Genomic DNA, 19,898 nt, shown 5'->3' with positions numbered 1-19,898 from the left:
AAAAATAAATAAATTAATGGAGCATTTGCTTATTGTAAATAGAAAAGTTCATGAACTAATGAGTTCATTTATAATTTATATTTGACCTTGTTCACATATAATAAAGTATAGAATTTTAAAAATTTTAAAATTAAAATTAAAATTAATAGGATATTTGATCATTATAAACTAAAAAGTTGATAAACTGATGAATTCATTCTTAGTTTACATGTAATGAAGTATGAGATGAATTTTGAACAAATATTGTGAATAAAAATATATGAATCGTGAACAAAAATTATATACTTAATTATTCAATTTTAGTTTAAAAAACTATATGCACAATATTTTGGCTTTGCAGTATATCAATGAACTAGATTAGATGACCAAATTTGGCTGTGCAATACATAAATGAATATTACATGTTTATTAAGGATTCTTACATTTGAACTAGGTTAGGTGACCAAACCTAGTCATTTTAGTAAAAATTCATATTAATCTATTAATTTCTTATATATATTTATATTATATGTATATATATATATATATATATATACATACAATATAAATACCATACAAAGAAATAAATTAAAAATAAATAATCAAATAATTAATATCTGGTAATTTTTTACAATAAATAGATATTTTTTTATATATTTTTTTACTTCTATAACTTTTAAATTTTGACTTTATTATATTTATAAAAAAAAGAATTTACTAAGATTATAATATTAGCATGATTTTAATAGATATATTAATAATATTTAAATTATTATATATTATAAAAATATGGAATAAATTCTTAACTATGAATAAAATAAAATAAAAATTGCTATGATCTTAAAGCAATAATGAAAATTTGAATTCATCATATTAGAATTTTAAAAATAATCTACATAATCTTTAGTGAATAAATAAAATATCATAACCATTTAAATTAATTTGTAATAAAATAAACTTTGTACAAGATTTAATATTGTGTATTTATCTGAAGTTTAATTTGAGATTATGGCTTTAGAATTACTTTTTTTAGAAATCTATTATTCCAAACTTATTATAATATACTATCATTTTTATAATTTAAATAATATTTTGTAGGTTACACAAACTACATCACCTTAAATAATTAAAATTAAGATTTTCTTCCTTTAATACATTCTATCATTTTGGTATCTTATTGCCTAAGGTATATTTTGATTTCCAAATACATCCTATCAAGCCTAGGTCAAACTTGCCTAGTCAATTCTATATATTTCAAGGATTTGGGGATCATTGAGTGTCTCTAAAGGGATTCAATGGGGGCCCAATGCTATATATTTAACTGTCTTCAATGTACTTAAACTAAGAATGTTGTAATCTTATGTTAGAGTATGTTATTCTACACGACATGGCATAAAAATTTAAACTTTCACAACATAAAAAAAATATTTTTACAACGATGGCCATTACAATATAAACAAAATATAAAAAAAATATAAACAAACATTAAGAGGTTTAAATGACGAACATGAGATTCATGAAAGCACAACAGTCAGAGAATTGCCATGTATTTCACAAATACCTTTTAGATTTCATTTCCACTTTTACCAGCTGCAAATCAACCCTCACACAGTACGAAAAAAAACAATACTGCATTCATGTGCTCTTCAAAGCTTGCACCAGATTGGGGTTTGGTTGATTCTACCAATGTTGTTTTATCACTTAAAAAACTTGCAACACAATCTGACTGCGGAGCTGCGCCGCGATGAAATCTCAGTCATGCGAGCTCTAACCAACACCGTGGACTGCATCCGATAGCACGGGAATCGAAAACAGTGCCATGGTTCGTATCACCGTAACCAAATACATTGCAACAATTCGATGCATTCTAGACATGGATTGAAGGCAAGTGAAACATTGCAGGCATTGATGCCCTACGCAGGTGAATGATTTGGCAAAAACACATGGCACTCACTTTGAGACCGTCGAGGAGAATCCGCGATCCGGACCGTTTTGATCGATGCGCAATGTTGAGGTGCCCATAGCGAGAGCTGCAGCGCAATGCAATTCTCAACAGGAGGGCTCAATTTCGAAAAAGAGTGAGAGGAAGAGAGCGACGACATGCCATTGCTGGCTGCCGCGGATATCGACTCCGCAGGCGCGCTCAGAGAGGTCACACGGAGCCAGCTGCATTCGCACTTCAAGCGAAGCATTGGTTGCGGAGCTTGTTCGCTAATTCTAGTTATCGTTGGCCAGGAGCAAACACGGAGCCATTCCAAAACCTAAACCGCCTGGTTTGCCGCTAGGTTTCCCGCGCGGTTGCAAGCAATGCGAGAGCCCGACCCGGCCCGGTTTGGAATCGGGCTGTGAGCTAACTCTGTGAGCTGGTACTGGTGGTGTGGCGAATCCACAACGAAGGCCGAAGAATAGGAATCGAGAATACAGGCTCTCACGTCTATCGCATTTTGCAGTCCATCGCGCAATCCCTTAGATTCTGCCAGGCTGGGTTTTGTTGTTGCTGCGCAAATTCTCCTTCTAATCTTGTAGTGGCGGTTTCGTATTCAGTTACGTGGTGTTTGGAATTCTAGATATTGGGGCTGCGTCCAAAGTGGGTTGGGGCTTTGCAGGTTTGATTGGAGAAGGGACAAGCAATCGGCTCTGGCGCACCTCGGTCGTGTTTGCAGATCCATGGGGAGTCGTCGTCGCCGTCGTCTCTTGCGTTGGATAGATGGGGTGGAATTGTCTGCGGGGTGCTGCCTTTGGATTGCTGCGTGATTGATGGAGTGGCGCACGTATTGCTATCGTTTGAATTTTAGCGGTTGATTCAATGTCGTAGGTGCGTTCGATGCTGCGCGCGTTTGTTGCTTCCTTGGGTTTGGCTCCATGCCCTTATCCACGAATTTGAGATTATTTTGGAAGCTGATGCTGGTACGGGTTTTTGTGAGTTCAAGTTTCGTGCTTGGGATGCGGATTGTTTTTTTATTGGAAGAGCTGGGGAGTTGAGGAAGAATTTATACCCGATAGTCTGTGAGTAATACTTTTCTGATTATCGAGTTCACTCAATATATATATATATATATATAGATAAGCCTCGGCGTGGATTATGTGAACATTCGCGGAAGTGGTTTAGGGCCAGCTTGCTTCTATTAAGAGGGTGTCAGCTTGGAATAGTTTTCTTGTTTTTGAAATTTAGGTCTACATGCCGGTTCTGGACTCAATTTGCAAGCACTTCAATACCGTACTTGTCCGATTGCGGACTGCAGGGTTATGGGAGGTAGTAATTGGCGTGGTATATGAGCTTAAATTCTGCTCAGCTCAACCCATTCCGATTCGAGTGCTTGAGAGTATGACTCTTCCACTATTGACGTAATTTGTTGAGCTGGATGCGGTATTTCACAAAGATTGGCAATCACGGTTTATAATTAGCCTGCTGCTCCTGCAACCTAGCATCTCCCGGCGTTTAATTCACTCAGGAAGCGCTGGGGGCAAATCAGTCGGGGAGCCGCCCCGCGGCGCAGCAGAAGCCCTGGAGTTTGTGGCTTTTGCAGCAGCGCGCGGATGATTACCCCCGAGTTCTTGGCATGGAGACTCCTCAGCTCCTCCTCCCTGCCGCTCGCCCTGCCCCACCGGTCACGGAGGGCTCGACATATCAACATCAGGACCCTCCGGCCCATCAAACACCCCATCCTCTGGAGGAACCGGAATATATATGCCGGTACACCGTCACCAAACACTCGTGGCGTGGGAGGTACAAACGCGTATTGTGCATCTCCCCCACCCAGGTTTTGACCCTCGACCCCGTTACTCTGAACACCACAAACGCGTATGACATTGCACATGATTTCGAAGGAGCGATGCCTGTGGCAGGCGGGCGGGAGGACCCTCTGCAGCAGCAGGCGCTCGAGTTCAGTATCAACGTGCGGAATGACGGTCGTGGCAAATTCAGGCCCATGCGATTCTCCTCTAGGTATCTTTGCCTTCTCGCGATGCTCCTGAGGCATTTCTTTTCCTGGACTGCTGCAAAATCATGGCAAGTGTTATACCTGTGCTAGTAGTCACAATCAGTAGGATGAAGCCGGAGCAATTGCACTTAATCTATTATACCGAGGTATTAGTAACGAGCCACATACGAATTCAGAACATAAAATGCGTGTATTCTTTGACGCGATTGCGGCAGTGGAACCTATCAATCAGGCTGCTGTGACTGGTGCTGAGTATTTCATGCCAACATTCTGAAATTGGATGGAATTGGATTCAGGTACCGAGCAGCAATTCTGACGGAATTGCACAAGCTAAAGTCTTATGTAGCTCCTGGAACGTCTCCTTTCTCTTCTGACACCGCAGACTTTCCTGTACTTCATTTGCGGCGGCGTGCATCGGATTGGAGTCCTTTCGTACGTTCCTTCATTTCCAAGCATTGGGTTATTATTATTATTATTATTATTATTCGTGGAATAGCTCGGGTTGCAATTTGAAAGCTTCATCCCTGTGTTGAAATGCATGCAATGCAGAATTAGTTGTCCTCCCGTGCTCATCAAGTTCTGGTTCTGTTAGGTCATGAGAATCACTCGCATTGGCATCGAAGTGCGGACGTCAAATGATAATCTTCATTGGTGTTTGGATTTTCGTGACATGGACTCTCCAGCCATTATACTGTTGTCAGATGCATATGGCAGGCGTGGCCATGAAGGTGGAGGGTTTGTGCTATGCCCATTGTTTGGCCGCAAGTGTAAAGCCTTCACTGCAGCTGTGGGGGTTTCCAATAATGTCATATTGACCACCCTGGTAACTTGTCATCTTACGTTTTTCCTACGTTGAAGTTCTTTCAAAGAGTGTTCGTTGCCATGTACTCTGGAACGTGATATTGTGTGTCTTCTCGTTCTTCCAGTTGAATACATTGAGGACGCCTCATCCAGACTTGGTAGGTTTTTCTGTAGATCGTTGTGTAGATCATTTGAGATTTGTGACCGAATAAGTGTATTTTTATTCATCATTTGACAGACAAGAATGGCCAAAACTTTTGTTGGGGTCTCGCTTATTGTCGATTCATCACATACAATGAGTGCTTTAGAATTTCAGAAACAAAGAGGTGAGCCTTTACCTTTGTTGTATTCTCAATTTTTTGTTTGCACTTTGTTGAATCTGCACTTCTACTATCTTCAATGTTTACAATTGGAATGCAAGATGTTTGTGTGTGCACTTTTATTTCATTTTGTGTGCTTTGAGACGATCTAACCATAAATCCATAACAGCGAAGACTGCAGTAGGCGCTGAAGAAACACCTGTTGGAGAGTGGTCAGTTACAAGAGTACGCACAGCCGCTCACGGTACTGCGCATTCTGGCACATTACACGTCCTGTATGGAATCAAAGGTTTGGGTGGACCAAGTGAATCTGTAGCAAGGCAGCTGGTTCTCACTAAAAGCTCTTTGGTTGAGAGACGGAAGAACAACTATGAGGTTAGCAATTATCATGTACCAATCCCAGAGTTTATCCCCTTCATTTTACAGTAACGTACATTATAAATTTACATACGACTTGTTCCTTTTTTTGGGCGTGTTATGCTTCATCAGTGGATTTGAAATAAGTTGTGCTTAGATCAACGACGTTTTAAATCTCTAGAGCGACAAATGAATGGTTGTCTCAGGCGGTAATTGTCCGACCTTTATCGGCGGTTGCTGCCCTTGTTCGGTTCGCAGAGGAACCTCAAATGTTCGCGGTCGACTTCAATGATGGTTGCCCTATGCATGTACGTTCATTTCTAGCAATCATTTTCTTGATGTTCCATGTATGCTTCATCACCACAGCAGAGTTTAATCTAAAAGTGTGATCTTTTTGTTTCACCCCTGAAGGGGTGGGAATGTATCTGCCTGTCTTTGGACCGACTTATATACGCTTGATTTTAGATTGTAAAAGAGCTCAATGCGTTGTCGATCTTGTTGTATGTGAAGGATCAGTATATTCATCATGTGTGTAGGTCTATTCAAGCACATCACGGGATAGTCTTTTAGCTGCAGTGCGGGATACCATACAAACTGAGGTGGGTCTGATTATAGTTTTTGAGAAATATCACCTTCATGTCTTTTGAAACAGCATGTGCATAGTATTTGTTTCTTTATCCCGACGATTTGTGTGTCATTATAAGTTATTATCATCTATGAGCTCGATACATGTACTTCAATAGTTGCTCCCTTTTTGATTGATTTCTTCTCATAACAATCGTAACTCATGCCTGATTTAGTTTCAACATTCTCGTTGTGCCAGGGTCAACGCCCAATCCCCCTGTTAGCAAGAATAACAATGCCAGGACATCGACTTGATCCTCCATGTGGGCGTGTTATGACTCCTTCACCTGTTACTGCAAGCGTCCCTCATCGTTTGTTTGCTGATATTGAAGGAGAGGCCCTTCATGTTAAGCACCTCACAGCAGCAGCCAAGGACGCAGTTGCTGAGGGCGGGTCTGTTCCGGGTTCCAAAGCCCGTCTTTGGAGGCGTGTTCAAGAATTTAATGCTTGCGTTCCTTACGAAGGTTTACAGCCGCATGTAGAAGTTACCGATGTTACTCTCATGACGTTATTGTCTATGTTACCGGGCCCATTAAACCTACCTCCTGATAGCCCTCCACCTCCACCGCCGTCTCCTAAAGCAGCTGGTACATTGGTGGGCTTAGTAGCCTGCTTACGTCGTTTGATGGGATCTTCATATGCAGCATCATTTGTGGCTTCGTTGCCGGTTGCTGCAAGCCGACTAATGGGCCTTCTTCAGTCAGGGTCAGAAGCTGTGGCTATGGAAGCTGCAGGGCTTGTCGCCTTGCTCATCGGAGGGGGTCCTGGCGAGAATACTTTGTCGGCCATGACAAGAGGGGATAAGCACGCGAGTGTTATTCTTGCAAAGTCAGCAATGCTTGGTAGCCAGTTCCACATTATGATTCTTGTACATCGCTTGAAACCAACGACTGTGTCTCCATTACTCTCCATGGTAATAGTTGAAGTTCTCGAGGCAATGCTATGTGAACCGCAAAGTGAGACAACAGACCACCCTACCTTTGTTGAGATGCTGAGGCAAGTGGCTGGTCTGAAACGTCGATTATTTGCTCTATTTGGGCACCCTGCGGAAGGAGTTCGTGAAACTATAGCTGTGATTATGAGAGCAATTGCAGAAGAAGATGCTGTTGCTGCCGAGTCAATGAGGGATGCCGCTTTGCGGGATGGAGCATTATTACGTCACCTTGTGCATGCATTCTTTTTACCAGCTGGTGAACGGAGAGAAGTAAGCCGACAGTTGGTTGCTCTGTGGGCAGATGCACATCAGCCCGCACTTGATCTGCTTTCAAGAGTACTTCCTCCTGGACTTGTAGCATACCTACAAACCAGACCTACGGATGAAGATGACTTTGATACTCAATGTATGGCATCGAGCACTTCCTCGGCGAAAAGAAAGCAGCAGAGGATACTGCAACGGCGTAAGGGAAAAGTGCCTCGGAAAAGCATCCCAAACACTTCATTAAATCCACTTAATCCGTTCTCAGCTCCCCCTCTTGACGTAAGGATTGTACAACCACAACAAAATTCGAGTCAAAATTCTCCAAGTTCTCAAGAACCAACCACCTTGTCTTCAGAAGAAAATGGCCATTTCGGTGTGAAAAGCTCACTTCCGTCTCCATCTGCAGCTGGCCCTTCACAAGCTTTACCTGCTTTGGCACAGTCCACAGCCACAAATCCATATACAAGTGGGGATCAGTATTTAGGAGGCTCGATTCTTGCTAACAGTGTTCCCAGTGTCGATTCTCAGCCGCCAGCCCCAGCACCTGCCCAGATAATAACAGAAAACGTGCCTGTTGGTTCTGGTTGCCTTCTTTCCAATTGGCCAGAGTTCTGGCGCGAATTTGGCTTTGATCACTCTCGTGCTGACCTGATTTGGAATGAACGGACTCGTCAAGAACTTTGGGAAGCTCTTCAAGCTGAAGTTCATCTTTTAGACGTAGAAAAAGAGCGAACCCTAGATGTAAGCGTGGTTGGAAGATTGTCAGTGGCAGGAGATGCTACCTTCATGGAAGAATCCATGAGCCAACTTTCCTGGAATTACGCAGAGTTTGCAGTTAGATATCCCAGCCTTTCAAAAGAGGTCTGTGTGGGACAATACTACCTTCGGCTTTTTCTTGAAAGTGGGAGTGGTGCTGAAGGCTTCCCTCTTCGTGATCCTGTAGCGTTTTTTGGGGCGTTGTATCATCGATTCCTGTGTGATGCTGATATTGGGCTTACAGTCGAGGGCTCCGCTACAGACGACCTTGGTGTTGACTGGTGTGACATGGCTGGTTTGGATGGTTTTGGAGGAGGTGGAGGAACTTCAGTTCGGGACTTGTGTGCAAGAGCGATGGCTATAGTTTATGAACAGCATCATCAAACGATTGGGCCCTTTGATGGGACTCCACACATAACTGTGTTACTTGACCGTACTAGTGACAGGACTTTACGACACCGATGTCTCCTTCTCTTAAAGGTGAGGCACATAGTTCTGATGGCTATTTATCCTTTGCTATATGATCCCGCATTGAACTAGTGTCATTTTATACCTCCCTTGTGGTGGAAGTCTAAGATCAATACATATTGTTGGTTCATGTAGGTAGATTCTTGATCAGCTATTACTAGAAATGCGTGTCTACGTTCTGTCATTCCTATCCAAGTACAAACGTAGATTTACGCAATATGTTTTAGCCTCTGTCGATGCCTCGGAGTAGTCTTTGTGTTTGTGTTGGTCTGTTTAGCTACTTTTCTTTATTATTCTTATATTTATATTATGCTTTATTGTTGATGCTCAGGCTCTTATGAGGGTATCAGCGAATGCCAAGATGTCTATTGCTGTTGGAGGTTGTGTTCTTGCTGTCGACCTTCTTACAAGTGCACATGAAGCATCGGAAAGAACTGCTATACCACTTCAGTCCAACTTGATTGCTGCCAATGCCTTCGTCGAGCCACCGAAGGAGTGGTATTATGTTAGTAAGGCTGGGGTTCAAGTTGGTCCTGTGGAGAAAGATGCGATCAGGCGTGCGTGGTCAAAACAGGATATTGATTGGAACTCGAAGTGTTGGGCTCAGAGCATGACAGAGTGGAAACGTCTGCGGGATATTCGAGAGCTACGATGGGCTCTTGGTAATGGAGTGGCGGTGTTAACACCTGTCCAGGTGCGTTGGATTATTGAGTATTTTCATCTAATACTTCGGACATGTTTCATGCTCCATAGTGGTGAGTTTTCCTGATGGGGTTACGTGACAGTCAACAGGATTCGATTTTGTGTAAGAACCTCGAAATTTGCAATAGCATGAGGTCTTACTGCAAGTAAATCGCGATATTTAGAATAATGCTTGAATGTCCTATTTTGTTTTGCATGATGAAAATCTTGAGCCGTAGAGGATGTTTTCGCTTCACCCATTTGGAACTACTTATCAAGTGCAATATGCGTTTAAAGTTTTTAAGCGACACCTACTTGATTGCAGGTGGGAGAGGTGGCGCTGTCCATCTTACATAGCATGGTTGGGGTTCATTCAGATTTAGATGATGCTGGGGAGCTCATCACCCCAACTCCTCGCGTGAAACGTATCCTCACTAGTCCGCGGTGCTTGAATCATATTGCTCAGGTAATAATTTTCATTTTGTTTCCTGTTCAATGACTTTGGCGACATTTGTTTTAGTGTTTTTAATGATCTATGCTGTTATGACTGTGATATCGCCCTCTCAAAGGTGAAATTCGTATTGTTGCATTGATCCTCATCTTATGTTTTGCAGGCAATGTTGACTGGAGAGCCTGCACTTGTGGAAAATGCAGCATCATTGCTAAAGGCAATACTAACTAGAAACCCTAAAGCAATGGCACGCCTTTACAACACTGGGGCGTTTTATTTTGCTCTAGCATATGGTGGCTCCAACCTGGATTCTGTTGCAGAGCTTTTTGCCTCCACTCATTCCCATCAAGCCTTTCATGGGGGTGCTGATGCTGCAGTTTCATCATCCCTTCCTTTGGCTAAAAGGAGTGTATTGGGAGGCCTTCTGCCAGAGAGTTTGTTGTACGTTCTGGAGAGGAGCGGGCCTTCTGCATTCGCTGCTGGTCTTGTTGCTGATTCAGACACACCAGAAATCATATGGACCCACAAAATGCGCGGAGAACGTCTCATTGATCAGGTTTGTCTCCTTATCTTGGCTGTATCGCCTACTTCCTTGATGTAGTAAGTACTCATTAACATGGTTTTGTTGAAATTTGCAGTGCCAAGTAGTTACTTTGTATGATGCACGGATTCGAAACGCATGCACCTTTTCAATCTACCAGCTTTGTTTTGCTCTTTCTTGATTATGTGGTGGTTAATTCGTCTGTGTTAAAATGGACGTACGTGTTCAAGTATGCTTATCATTATTAGTCATGTTTATTCAAGTTTGATGAAAAGAATGTGTAATTTTTGATCACGAGGGAAGAAAAAACCTATGGATTACTGATAAGCTGGTGATGTGTGACTTTCGTGTCAAACGCAAATCGTATCAAATATCAGGTTTTAAAACATCTCGGAGACTTCCCTCAAAAGCTCCCACAACACTGTCATGTCCTTTATGAATATGCACCCATGCCTTCTGTGACGTACCCTGAGCTTCAAGATGAGATGTGGTGCCACCGCTATTACCTCCGCAATCTATGTGATCAAATTCGCTTCCCAGATTGGCCAATTGTGGAACATGTAGAGTTTCTGCAATCTTTGCTCGCCATGTGGAGAGAAGAGCTAACAAGGCGACCTCTCGACCTGTCTGAGGAAGAGGCTTGTTCTATATTGGAGATTTCTTCGGATGAAATCGACACTAGCGGTGAGAATGGTGAGGGTGAAGAAGAAGGTAAAGGTAGTGCGGGGAAGATTTTTGGACGTGTTGATGAAGAGATCCTCAAACGACAGTATCGGAGGTTGGCCATGAGATACCACCCAGACAAGAATCCGCAAGGGAGAGAGAAGTTTGTGGCTGTTCAGAAGGCTTACGAACGATTACAGGTGAACACAAGATCATTACTCCGGTTTCAAGCACTAGTGACTGAATTTATTTGCTTTCTTCCTTCGTATGTATGTAGTATGCTCTGGGCAAATTTCTGAAGCCTGTAAAACTGCACATTCCAAGAATGTATTTTGTGGATTCAGTTTTCACGAAGACTAAGCCGAGAGGCACGTTGGACATGAATCAGGCCACGTTACAAGGTTTGCAAGGTCCTCAGCCTTGGCGGCTACAACTTTTGTTGAAGGCGCAATGCATCCTTTTCAGTAGATACGGAGCTGTCTTGGAGCCCTTCAAGTATGCTGGATATCCAATGTTGCTGAATGTCATAACAATAGATCGCGATGACAACACTTTCCTTTCTCCCGAGCGAGCACCACTTCTAGAAGCGGCTACCGAGCTAATATGGCTTACGTAAGTGCCACCGTTTACTTTCTTTGTGTGTTTGTTCCTTGTGATTTTGTGCGTTTTCTTTCAGTACTATGAACTTGACCCTGATATGAATCGGTATCTGCAGGTGTTGTTCTTCTGCTTTGAATGGAGAGGAGCTGGTACGCGACGGAGGTATATCGCTACTGGCTACCTTACTTGCTCGGTGTATGAGTGTTGTGCAAAGGACAACACCTTCAACAGATCCAGCTGCTATCATTGTCACCAACATTATGCGAACTTTTGCAGGTAATTTTTGTCTCATTTTCAGTCGTCTTTTCATGTTTTCAAATGCTCCAAGAAGGATGCCCCAATATTCTTAATCAATTTGTGTAGCAATTGAAGGCGATAATAAATATGTTCGTTTGAGTCCTTTGCAATTCGGTGGGGTCTGTTTTTTTCCCTACTGTCTGGGATTCTTATGCATCCGTAGAGAGCGTACGCAGTTGATTTTCGCAACTCATGTCGTTGCTTGTTATGCGCCAGGTTTGAGTACGTTCGAAAGGGCACGTCAAGAGATGCTACATTACACAGGTTTCACTGTTGATGTAGTCCACTGCTGTGAGCTAGAGTTGGCCACAGCAGCGGTTGAAGCAGCATTACAAACAATTGCTCATCTGGCAGAATCATCAAAATTCCAAGATGCTCTTTTGAAGGCTGGAGTAATGTGGTGAGTCTGCTGTGTCAAGTCATTGGAATTCTTAATTTCAAGAGAAATGTTCAACATAATATAATATGCTATTAATTGTTATCATTCTGAATTCAAGAAGTTTAATTTTATAAGGACTCCTAAGCTTCTCGTCGTTTTTATAAGCTACATCTTCTATCTTTGATTTAATCATAGTTGTCATTCCGACCTTAAAGTTGAGAGCTATGTGCACATGATATAATAAGTTTCGAGTGATCTAAGCGGCAGGGCAACTACCCTGTTTCTGTTTAGTACAACATGTCTATTGTGTTTGTATTTAAAAAAATGATTCTGATTCTGAAGCATTATACTTATAGTAGTGTTTGACTTCTCGTGGAGGGCTATGCTTTAAATTTCATGCTGTTTGTTTCAGGTTCTTGATGCCGCTGCTTCTGCAATACGACTCCACTGCTGAGAATAGCTCCGCTAGTGGACCTCAAATTGGGAACCGTGTTCAAGCAGCCAAGAATATGCATGCGATGCTTGCAGTTCGAGCATTAGCAAGATTAGCTGGTCTTCTGGATGATGACCTTTCTACTCCTCCAAATGAGACTGCTGCTAAAGTTTTGCGAGAAATGTTGACTCCAAAACTGGCTGAAATGTTGAGTAATGAGTCTCCCAGAGATTTGCTTCGTAATCTCAACTCTAATGTTGAATCTCCACAGGTCCGTCGAGTTTCAATCTTCTTCGTCAGCCATTTGATTTAGTTTTCATTCCTATTTTGTCACTTTCAAGAATTTTGCCTGGTATTAAGACTACGAAGGAAAGGTTTAGACCAGTTAAGGTTGAAACTAAGTTTGTTTTGTCGTTTTCTAAGTTGCGTATTTTGAGGTGGTAACCGAATTTGTTGCTTTGTTTCATCACGTCCATTGATTTTCAGGTGCATTCATGTTCACCGGTGTCCGATTCAAACTGCATAGCTTTAGGCTACCATGATATTTTTAAGGCGTGTTTTCGCTTTTACTAACCAACGGCTGTTGTGCAGATAATCTGGAACTCAGCAATGAGAGCTGAACTTCTGAACTTTGTTGAAAATCAGCGTATGTCTCAGCTTGCGGATGGTACATATGACATGCGAGCAGCTCAAGACTTTAAATACATGGTCCTCATGAGCGAGCTTCATGTTGGTGATGTGTACTTACGAGTGTATAATGAACAACCAGATTCTGAAATCACAAACGGTCAATATCTTTGTGAGGCTTTAGTGGATTTCATCAGCGCAACTGTAGTGGAGAGGCAGAAAGTGTCGGAGGTTAAAATTGTCACTGATCTTGAGCCTACTGAGTCTCACACAGAGGCTGTGACAAGCGAAAATCCTATACCTCCAGTTCCAATTGATGATATGACTTATGCGGAAGTCCTTGCCGAGGATGGAGAAGCGAGAGGGGAGAGTGTTTCTTCAGCAGTTCCACCTGATGTTAATTCAAGCTCTTACGAGTCACCTGGAAAGACTCTTGTCAAGAATCTCACCATGGCGCTGAAAGCATTACAGGTATCTATTCCTACTTCTAGCGGCGCTTGTATCTTTGTAGTTCTTTTGCCGTTGCGATATTTCTCAATCATTGCTTCTTGAAGCTTAAGAACAAAGCAAATTAAAAGAGCCCATTCTTATTTTTTCGTTATTGAATTGAGTTCAAGTCTAGGTAGGAATCCGTTAGAGGATCAATTTAATTAGAATTTGCATATCTTTGAGCCATTCCTTTATCCGCACTCCTTTTTGGTTTTCAGCTCTTGGTCCAAGAAACAGTGAAATCTGACGTTTTTTTCTTGCAGAATATCTTGAATTCTGAACCAGAGTTGACTTCAGTATTCTCCTCTAGAGAACGACTATCACCTCTGCTCAGTTGTTTACTGGACACGGGAGCTTCTAGTGAACATGTACCTGAACTTTGCCTGAATGTCCTTGCAAGGCTTACTATGCAAGCATCATGCGTGGAAGCTTTGGTAGCTGACCGTTCAGCATTGCTTCTTCTTCTCCAGTTGTTGTACTGTGCTCCTGCTTGCAGGCCAGGCGCATTAAGGGTTCTGTATTCACTGGCAAGTACATCCGAACTTGCTTGGGCAGCTGCCAAGCATGGTGGTGTAGTTTACATACTTCATCTTATTCTACCTGGGCAAGGTCAGTGATCATCTGATCTGAAAGTTGGTCTGTCTAGAACGCATTTTTTGCAAGTCTTAACTAAAAACAAGAACAAATTAGGTCGTGTGGATCATGAATTACAGTGAAGGATTGTTATGAACTAGATTGACCATAGGTGTGGTACCTATTATCTGTGTATCTGGGAGGTGTTTCTCCATTGATTTGCGTTTTGGTGGGATTTTGAATCCATAATAATCTTATGCCTCAATGTCCGCCCACATTCAACATATCTAAAGAAACGTTGTTTATGCCTAATCGTCATTCTGAACTTTACTTACAGGTTTTCTGCTTCGAAAGTTTACCATTTTTCTGATCTGCTACATTTTCGTTTCGCAGGAGAAGTCCCCAGTCAGACCAGGATAACATCGGCATCTTTATTAGGAAAACTTGTGGGACAACCTATGCATGGACCTAGAGTAGCCATCACTGTGGCACGGTTCCTCCCAGATGGATTGGTTTCTGCCATACGCGATGGACCAGGCGATGCAGTAGTTGCGGCCTTAGATCAAAGCAGCGAAACCCCAGAGCTTGTTTGGAGTCCTGCAATGGCTGCATCTCTCGGGGCGCAGCTGGCAACTATGGCAGCCGATCTGTATAAAGAGCAAACCAAGGGTAAAGTGATCGAATGGGATCTTCCTGAGAGTTCATCTGGGGAGCAAGACGTGAATGAAGAACCACAGGTAATTTTTCATATGGTTGTTATTTTTCTCTTGTCTTAAAATTTTAAGATGGTTTTATTTTTGTAGTTCGTCTGTGATGTAGTAGAAAATTCCTCTGGCTTCTTCGGTGGTTGATATCCTCACTTCTTGTTGCATACTGTCACTCATAAGCTTTTTTGACCTCAGGTTGGTGGAGTGTATGTTCGCTTGTTCCTGAAAGATCCCAAATTCCCTCTTCGAAATCCGAAGCGGTTCTTAGAGGGTTTACTTGACCAATATGTCACAGCAGCGGCAGCCACTCATGCAAGAGATGGGTCTCAAGTAGACCCGCAGCTTCCATTATTACTCTCTGCAGCTCTAGTGTCACTCCTACGTGTTCAGCCCTTACTTGCTGACCATGTTGCCCACTTGGGTTACGTGCCAAAGCTGGTTTCAGCCATGGCTAATGAGGGTCGTATTGTCTCATCGGCCTCTTCTCAGAGTATTTTAGCTAAGAGTGGTAGCCGAAGTGGGGAATCTCCCTGGGAAGTTGAAGACGGTGAGGGTTTAATGGGAAGTCAGACTCCTCAAGAACTAGTTCGATTAAGTTGCTTGAGGGTGTTGCACCAGTTGGCTGCCTCTACTGCATGTGCTGAGGCTATGGCTACTCCAGGAATGGGATCTCCTCAGGTAATTTTATGGGGTTTTCCTTCGTGTTTATGATGCCCTCAGCTTTACTTTGGCTTGGCAATGCTTTCATCAAGAGCTGCCAGCTTTGTTTGCCAGCTTGGATCTTGCTTTTTGTTCTCATGGTCTGATTTTGCCGATTAGTACTCTTATGGTTTTGCATATCTCATTTCCTTGCTTCGATCCTTCAATTTGTCCCTGATGCTGGTTTTTACTTATGTGATGTCAAAGCTCAGACATGTTCAAAAGCAGGTTAGTTACGAAGATGTTATGATCATTTATCCTGCATGAACCGCAGATTGTACCACTGTTAATGAAGGCCATAGGGTGGCAAGGAGGTAGTGTGTTGGCACTAGAAACTCTCAAAAGAGTTGTTGGTGCAGGCAATCGTGCTCGTGATGCCCTTGTTGCTCAGGGATTGAGGTAAGTACTTTCTTGCATACCCTTTTTGGTGGAATTGCTTGTCTGCTTGTTGAGATATTCCTTGCAGTTGTGAAAAATTAAACGCCTGGAGACTTTATTGACATTCTGTAATGTAGTAACCTGCTTAGACCATGTTTTATGATTTGCTTGTTTATTTCATTAATTCTATTTTTGGCTGTTAGGTTATGAGATAACTATTTTTCTTCACTTTGATAGAGACTCTAAATTTCTTGGTTATGCGCAGAGTCGGTTTGGTGGAAGTTCTGCTTGGTATTTTGGACTGGCGAGCTGGAGGAAGATATGGGCTGTGTTCTCAAATGAAATGGAACGAGAACGAAGCCTCTGTAGGCCGTGTTTTGGCTGTTGAGGTATGCTGAACCGTATATGACCTTTTTGGAAGACCCAGTAGTAGTTTGAATTGAGGTTCTTACTTGTGAACGGCTGTTGAGAATGCTCTTTCGTGGATGTTAAGCAAGTTCCAAGTAAGTCTGGGTTGGATTGGGATGCAGGTTTTGCAAGCCTTTGCTGGCGAGGGTGCACACTCTGCGAAAGTTCAAAATGTTCTATCATCCTCAGATGTAAGAATTCTTTTTAAATCTTTTCAATAGGAAATCGCTTAAATATCTCCTGTTATTTCACTCCTGTCCACGTAGTAACTAGTGTCTTCAGGCACCTCCAGCACTTACAAGCGGGTAAACTTTTGTTTGATGTGCTTCGGGTTAGTAGTGTGTTGAAATTTCTAATTAAAGTGTATTTTTGAACCTGTCAGGTTTGGAGTGCTTACAAAGATCAAAAGCATGATCTGTTCCTACCTTCAAATGCCCAAACTGCTGCAGCAGGTGTAGCTGGTCTTATTGAGGACTCCTCCGGAGTTGTAAAATATGCCCTACCTCATCCTTCTCGGTCTGCAATAGTTCGTCTCTCCGGCTCTTATACTTCTGATACGAATGCCGGAAGAGAATGAGGCTTAATCTCCTATCTGCGACTTGTAGCTCATCATGGGTTCTCTATGTAGTTTTCATTTTGTACACTTGCGGTGTCTTCTGTTAATTTGTAATCATTCAGGCTGGTACCCAGTCTGTTAGATTTCCTAGGTTTTTATTTGCAAATCTAGAGCAGATCTAGGCTTTAATGGGGTTAATATTGGAGTTTGACTTCATCGACTTGTGATTGTTCCAGCTGGGCACCCGAGCTCCTGATTGGTTGTTCTTGTTGCCCACCATAATTGTAAATAAATTTGCGCTGCTAGATTCTTTGCGTCGATATTGATAGAATGAGAGTGCAAACCTCTTTACAAACGTTTGATATCGTGTGATTGGCTATTTATGCTTTCATTCTTGTAGCCACGATTCCATTAAGGCATTCGACAGTATCATCTGAATCCCACTACCAGCTCATGAATACAAATGAATTACACCTGCTGGTTCGTTTATGTGAAAGTGTCCATGAATCTCCTGCTTTCTCTCGAAATCATTTAATCGATTGCTCTCAAATTTTGTTTCGATGTATATCAACTAGTGCCCGTGATTCTACGTGTTTACAGTTTTAAGCACACAAAAATTGAACCCTCGCAGTTTGCAGTATTTGTAGTTTTACCCTCCACGTATTCTACTGCAGAAATTTTTGTAAGGCTTCTCTAAATTGAAATGAAAAGAGCAAGTAAGAGTATTCACGCTTTCACATGCCTCATTTGTTTTTCTTTATTTCTTTTTTGTTTAAAAATTATTAAACAATTGGGGGTTTTATATTTAGAAGACAAGGTGAGAAATCACAATTATTAAAATCTTTTGATTGGTTGAAATTGAGAAGTCTCACTAAGTTGGCTTCATATTTAGAAAAATCATTTGAAAAGTCCTAAAAGAAATAATGAGATGAATTGTATTTTTTTCTTACATGGCATGAATGGTGTTATCTCCCTAGAGTTTCTTTTGAGTCTATCTAAAAAGATGGTTTTTAAAAATGTTTAAGAAGTTTTGTCAAAAATTGCTAATAATAATCATTTTAAAATATAAGAAAATAAGTAGCAAGACTCCTCTCTCTACACTATATTCAAAATACTAAAACTTAGAAAGGATGATTTTTCTTTGCAAGGCTTTTGAACAATGACCTTTCAAAATAGACTTCTATCAACAGTGAGACAGCATGAAATGGAACCTAACCTCCATGTGTACATCAATGTGTAGATATTATGCTAGCCTGATGGATTGAAATTCAACTCATTCTCATTTCTCTTGGACAAATGAGCTTTTTTACAATAATATCACACTCCATGAATGGACTCTCTTATTCTACGTTGTAGCTTCATCACAATAGGTCTTGTATTCCATTTAGCAATGTTCCAGGGTGGTTGAGTTATATCTAAGGTGTTTTCTGTAATTTGAAAGATTAGATGCAAATATAACTAGAAATAGTCGTGTATGAGACAGATTGAACAATGGAGAACATGAGTTCCATAGTTTTATTGTGTGCCATCCTTAGCTTGTAGTAATCCCAATAGTATTTAAGTATCTCCCTTATAAATGTCAGTACAAGGTTCAATAGAGGTAGGAAGTAGTCAATACAAAAATTAGACAAGGGGAGTTCAAGATATGGAACAAGGAACAAGGGAGGAAGATGGAGAATGGATGGAATGGATGGAATCAATTATGAGATGGCAAAAAGGAGTGGGGCTTTAACAACATTAGGATGTGGCTTTAATGACATTAGGGTGTAGCTTTAACAACTTCTTAAACTTATTATATAGATAAAGCTTTAGAATTTTTATTAGAAAATAAAATTCTTTAAAAATACTTTAATCTACATGTGTTGTCATTTAATTATTATTTTAATTAAAGTCCCTTTGAAGATTTTTTTTTATGTAGTGGAAATATGTTTCTATCTAAATTATTGGTATATGAAAGATTATACAAGGACTTTTGACCCTTAACAATTTTAGGATAGTTATACAATTATTCACTTTTTTAGTGAAGATTACAAGACTTATTTACAATAAAATTTTTGACAACTTAAAAATCTTTACTATTAGATTTTGTTTCATTGGTAAGTCCAATTTGATGTGCTTATTAAATTGTTGTTGGTCTGCCTTATTACAATTTTTTTTAAATGTGCTTCAAAACACATACACACATACATATAGCTTTTAAAGGTTTTTTTAATGTCTTATTCTCATTGATTATATATATATATATATATATATATATATATATATAACTTTTAAGTTTGATATTAAAACTAAAAATTAATATTTGACTAAGATATACATGTATTTTTAAAATATGGAATTTGGGATTTGACAATCAAACTTTTAAAATAAATGTCATGGGCTTGATGAATGGGATACTTTTCAACTTGTATTCACATCATAATCAACATTTTTTCAAGTATAAATAATAAAATTTAACCTCTTTTTACAGAGTTTCTAATTGCAAGAAGAGTTGATGTCACATACATCATCTTCCAGTTCCTTGTAATACCTTTCATACTGCTTTTAAAAAATTTTCAAAACCATTCATTTTTTCTTTTCTTTTCTTTTTCTCTTTTTTTTTGTCCGTCATTTGAAAACCCCATAATATACTCCAAAAAACTTGCTCAATTACATTTTACCCTCGTGGAGTGAAGCAAAAGCCAAGCTGATGCCAAAATGGAAAGTACTCAAAATGAAAATGAGCCCAGTTACAAAACTACCTGAAAGTGAGGGGAAAAAAAAAAAAAGAAAAAAAAGAAAAGAAAAGAAGCTTAATCGACGTTGCAATAATGTGCAATAACTGCTGCAGATCGACGTCGGCAGCCAGAAAACAACAACAACAACAACAACAACTGGGGTCGAGCTTCGAGGAGTGTTTGTAGGCCGGGATCATGCGGCATTTGGGTACCCGAGGATATGCTAGCTCTGGCTAGAAACTGAAGGAATCTGAT

At 40.8% G+C, this 19,898-nt stretch overlaps 1 protein-coding gene across 3 annotated transcripts; it reads left to right on the top strand.

The window, feature by feature from the left end:
- The first annotated feature begins 2,379 nt into the window (after positions 1-2,379).
- LOC112290653 (dnaJ homolog subfamily C GRV2) lies at positions 2,380-17,246 on the top strand. Of its 3 annotated transcripts, none has more exons than XR_016505955.1 (25): positions 2,380-2,794; positions 3,222-3,925; positions 4,217-4,352; positions 4,513-4,743; positions 4,960-5,047; positions 5,211-5,416; positions 5,605-5,706; positions 5,935-5,997; positions 6,222-8,456; positions 8,776-9,138; positions 9,451-9,591; positions 9,740-10,132; positions 10,495-10,980; positions 11,169-11,392; positions 11,496-11,656; positions 11,894-12,077; positions 12,469-12,760; positions 13,081-13,587; positions 13,869-14,214; positions 14,572-14,915; positions 15,081-15,563; positions 15,797-15,983; positions 16,228-16,351; positions 16,493-16,561; positions 16,753-17,246. XR_016505955.1 is itself a non-coding variant. In XM_090255168.1 (25 exons), exons 2-25 carry the CDS (start codon positions 3,540-3,542, stop codon positions 16,945-16,947), a joined length of 7,884 nt encoding a protein of 2,627 aa, XP_090111294.1. In that variant the 5' UTR covers positions 2,380-2,794; positions 3,222-3,539; the 3' UTR covers positions 16,948-17,246. The 3 variants fall into 3 exon arrangements, 2 of the variants coding, with proteins under 2 accessions (XP_090111294.1, XP_024392940.1); XM_090255168.1 differs by having other exon boundaries at positions 15,859-15,983; XM_024537172.3 differs by having other exon boundaries at positions 2,581-2,886; positions 15,859-15,983.
- Positions 17,247-19,898: the final 2,652 nt, after the last annotated feature.

The sequence above is a fragment of the Physcomitrium patens genome, chromosome 13 (assembly GCF_059467195.1).
Source record: "Physcomitrium patens ecotype Gransden chromosome 13, ASM5946719v1, whole genome shotgun sequence".
NCBI lineage: Eukaryota > Viridiplantae > Streptophyta > Bryopsida > Funariales > Funariaceae > Physcomitrium > Physcomitrium patens.
The sequence above is the reverse complement of the archived record's forward strand: the minus strand, read 5'-3'. Positions and strand labels throughout refer to the sequence as shown.

Coding starts and splice junctions, on each gene's coding strand:
- LOC112290653 (XM_090255168.1), top strand. CDS start 3,540: ATGGAGACTCCTCAGCTCCTCCTCCCTGCCGCTCGCCCTGCCCCACCG. Junction 4,353..4,512: donor CATCGGATTGGAGTCCTTTC/GTACGTTCCTTC, acceptor TGGTTCTGTTAG/GTCATGAGAATCACTCGCAT. Junction 9,139..9,450: donor CGGTGTTAACACCTGTCCAG/GTGCGTTGGATT, acceptor ACTTGATTGCAG/GTGGGAGAGGTGGCGCTGTC.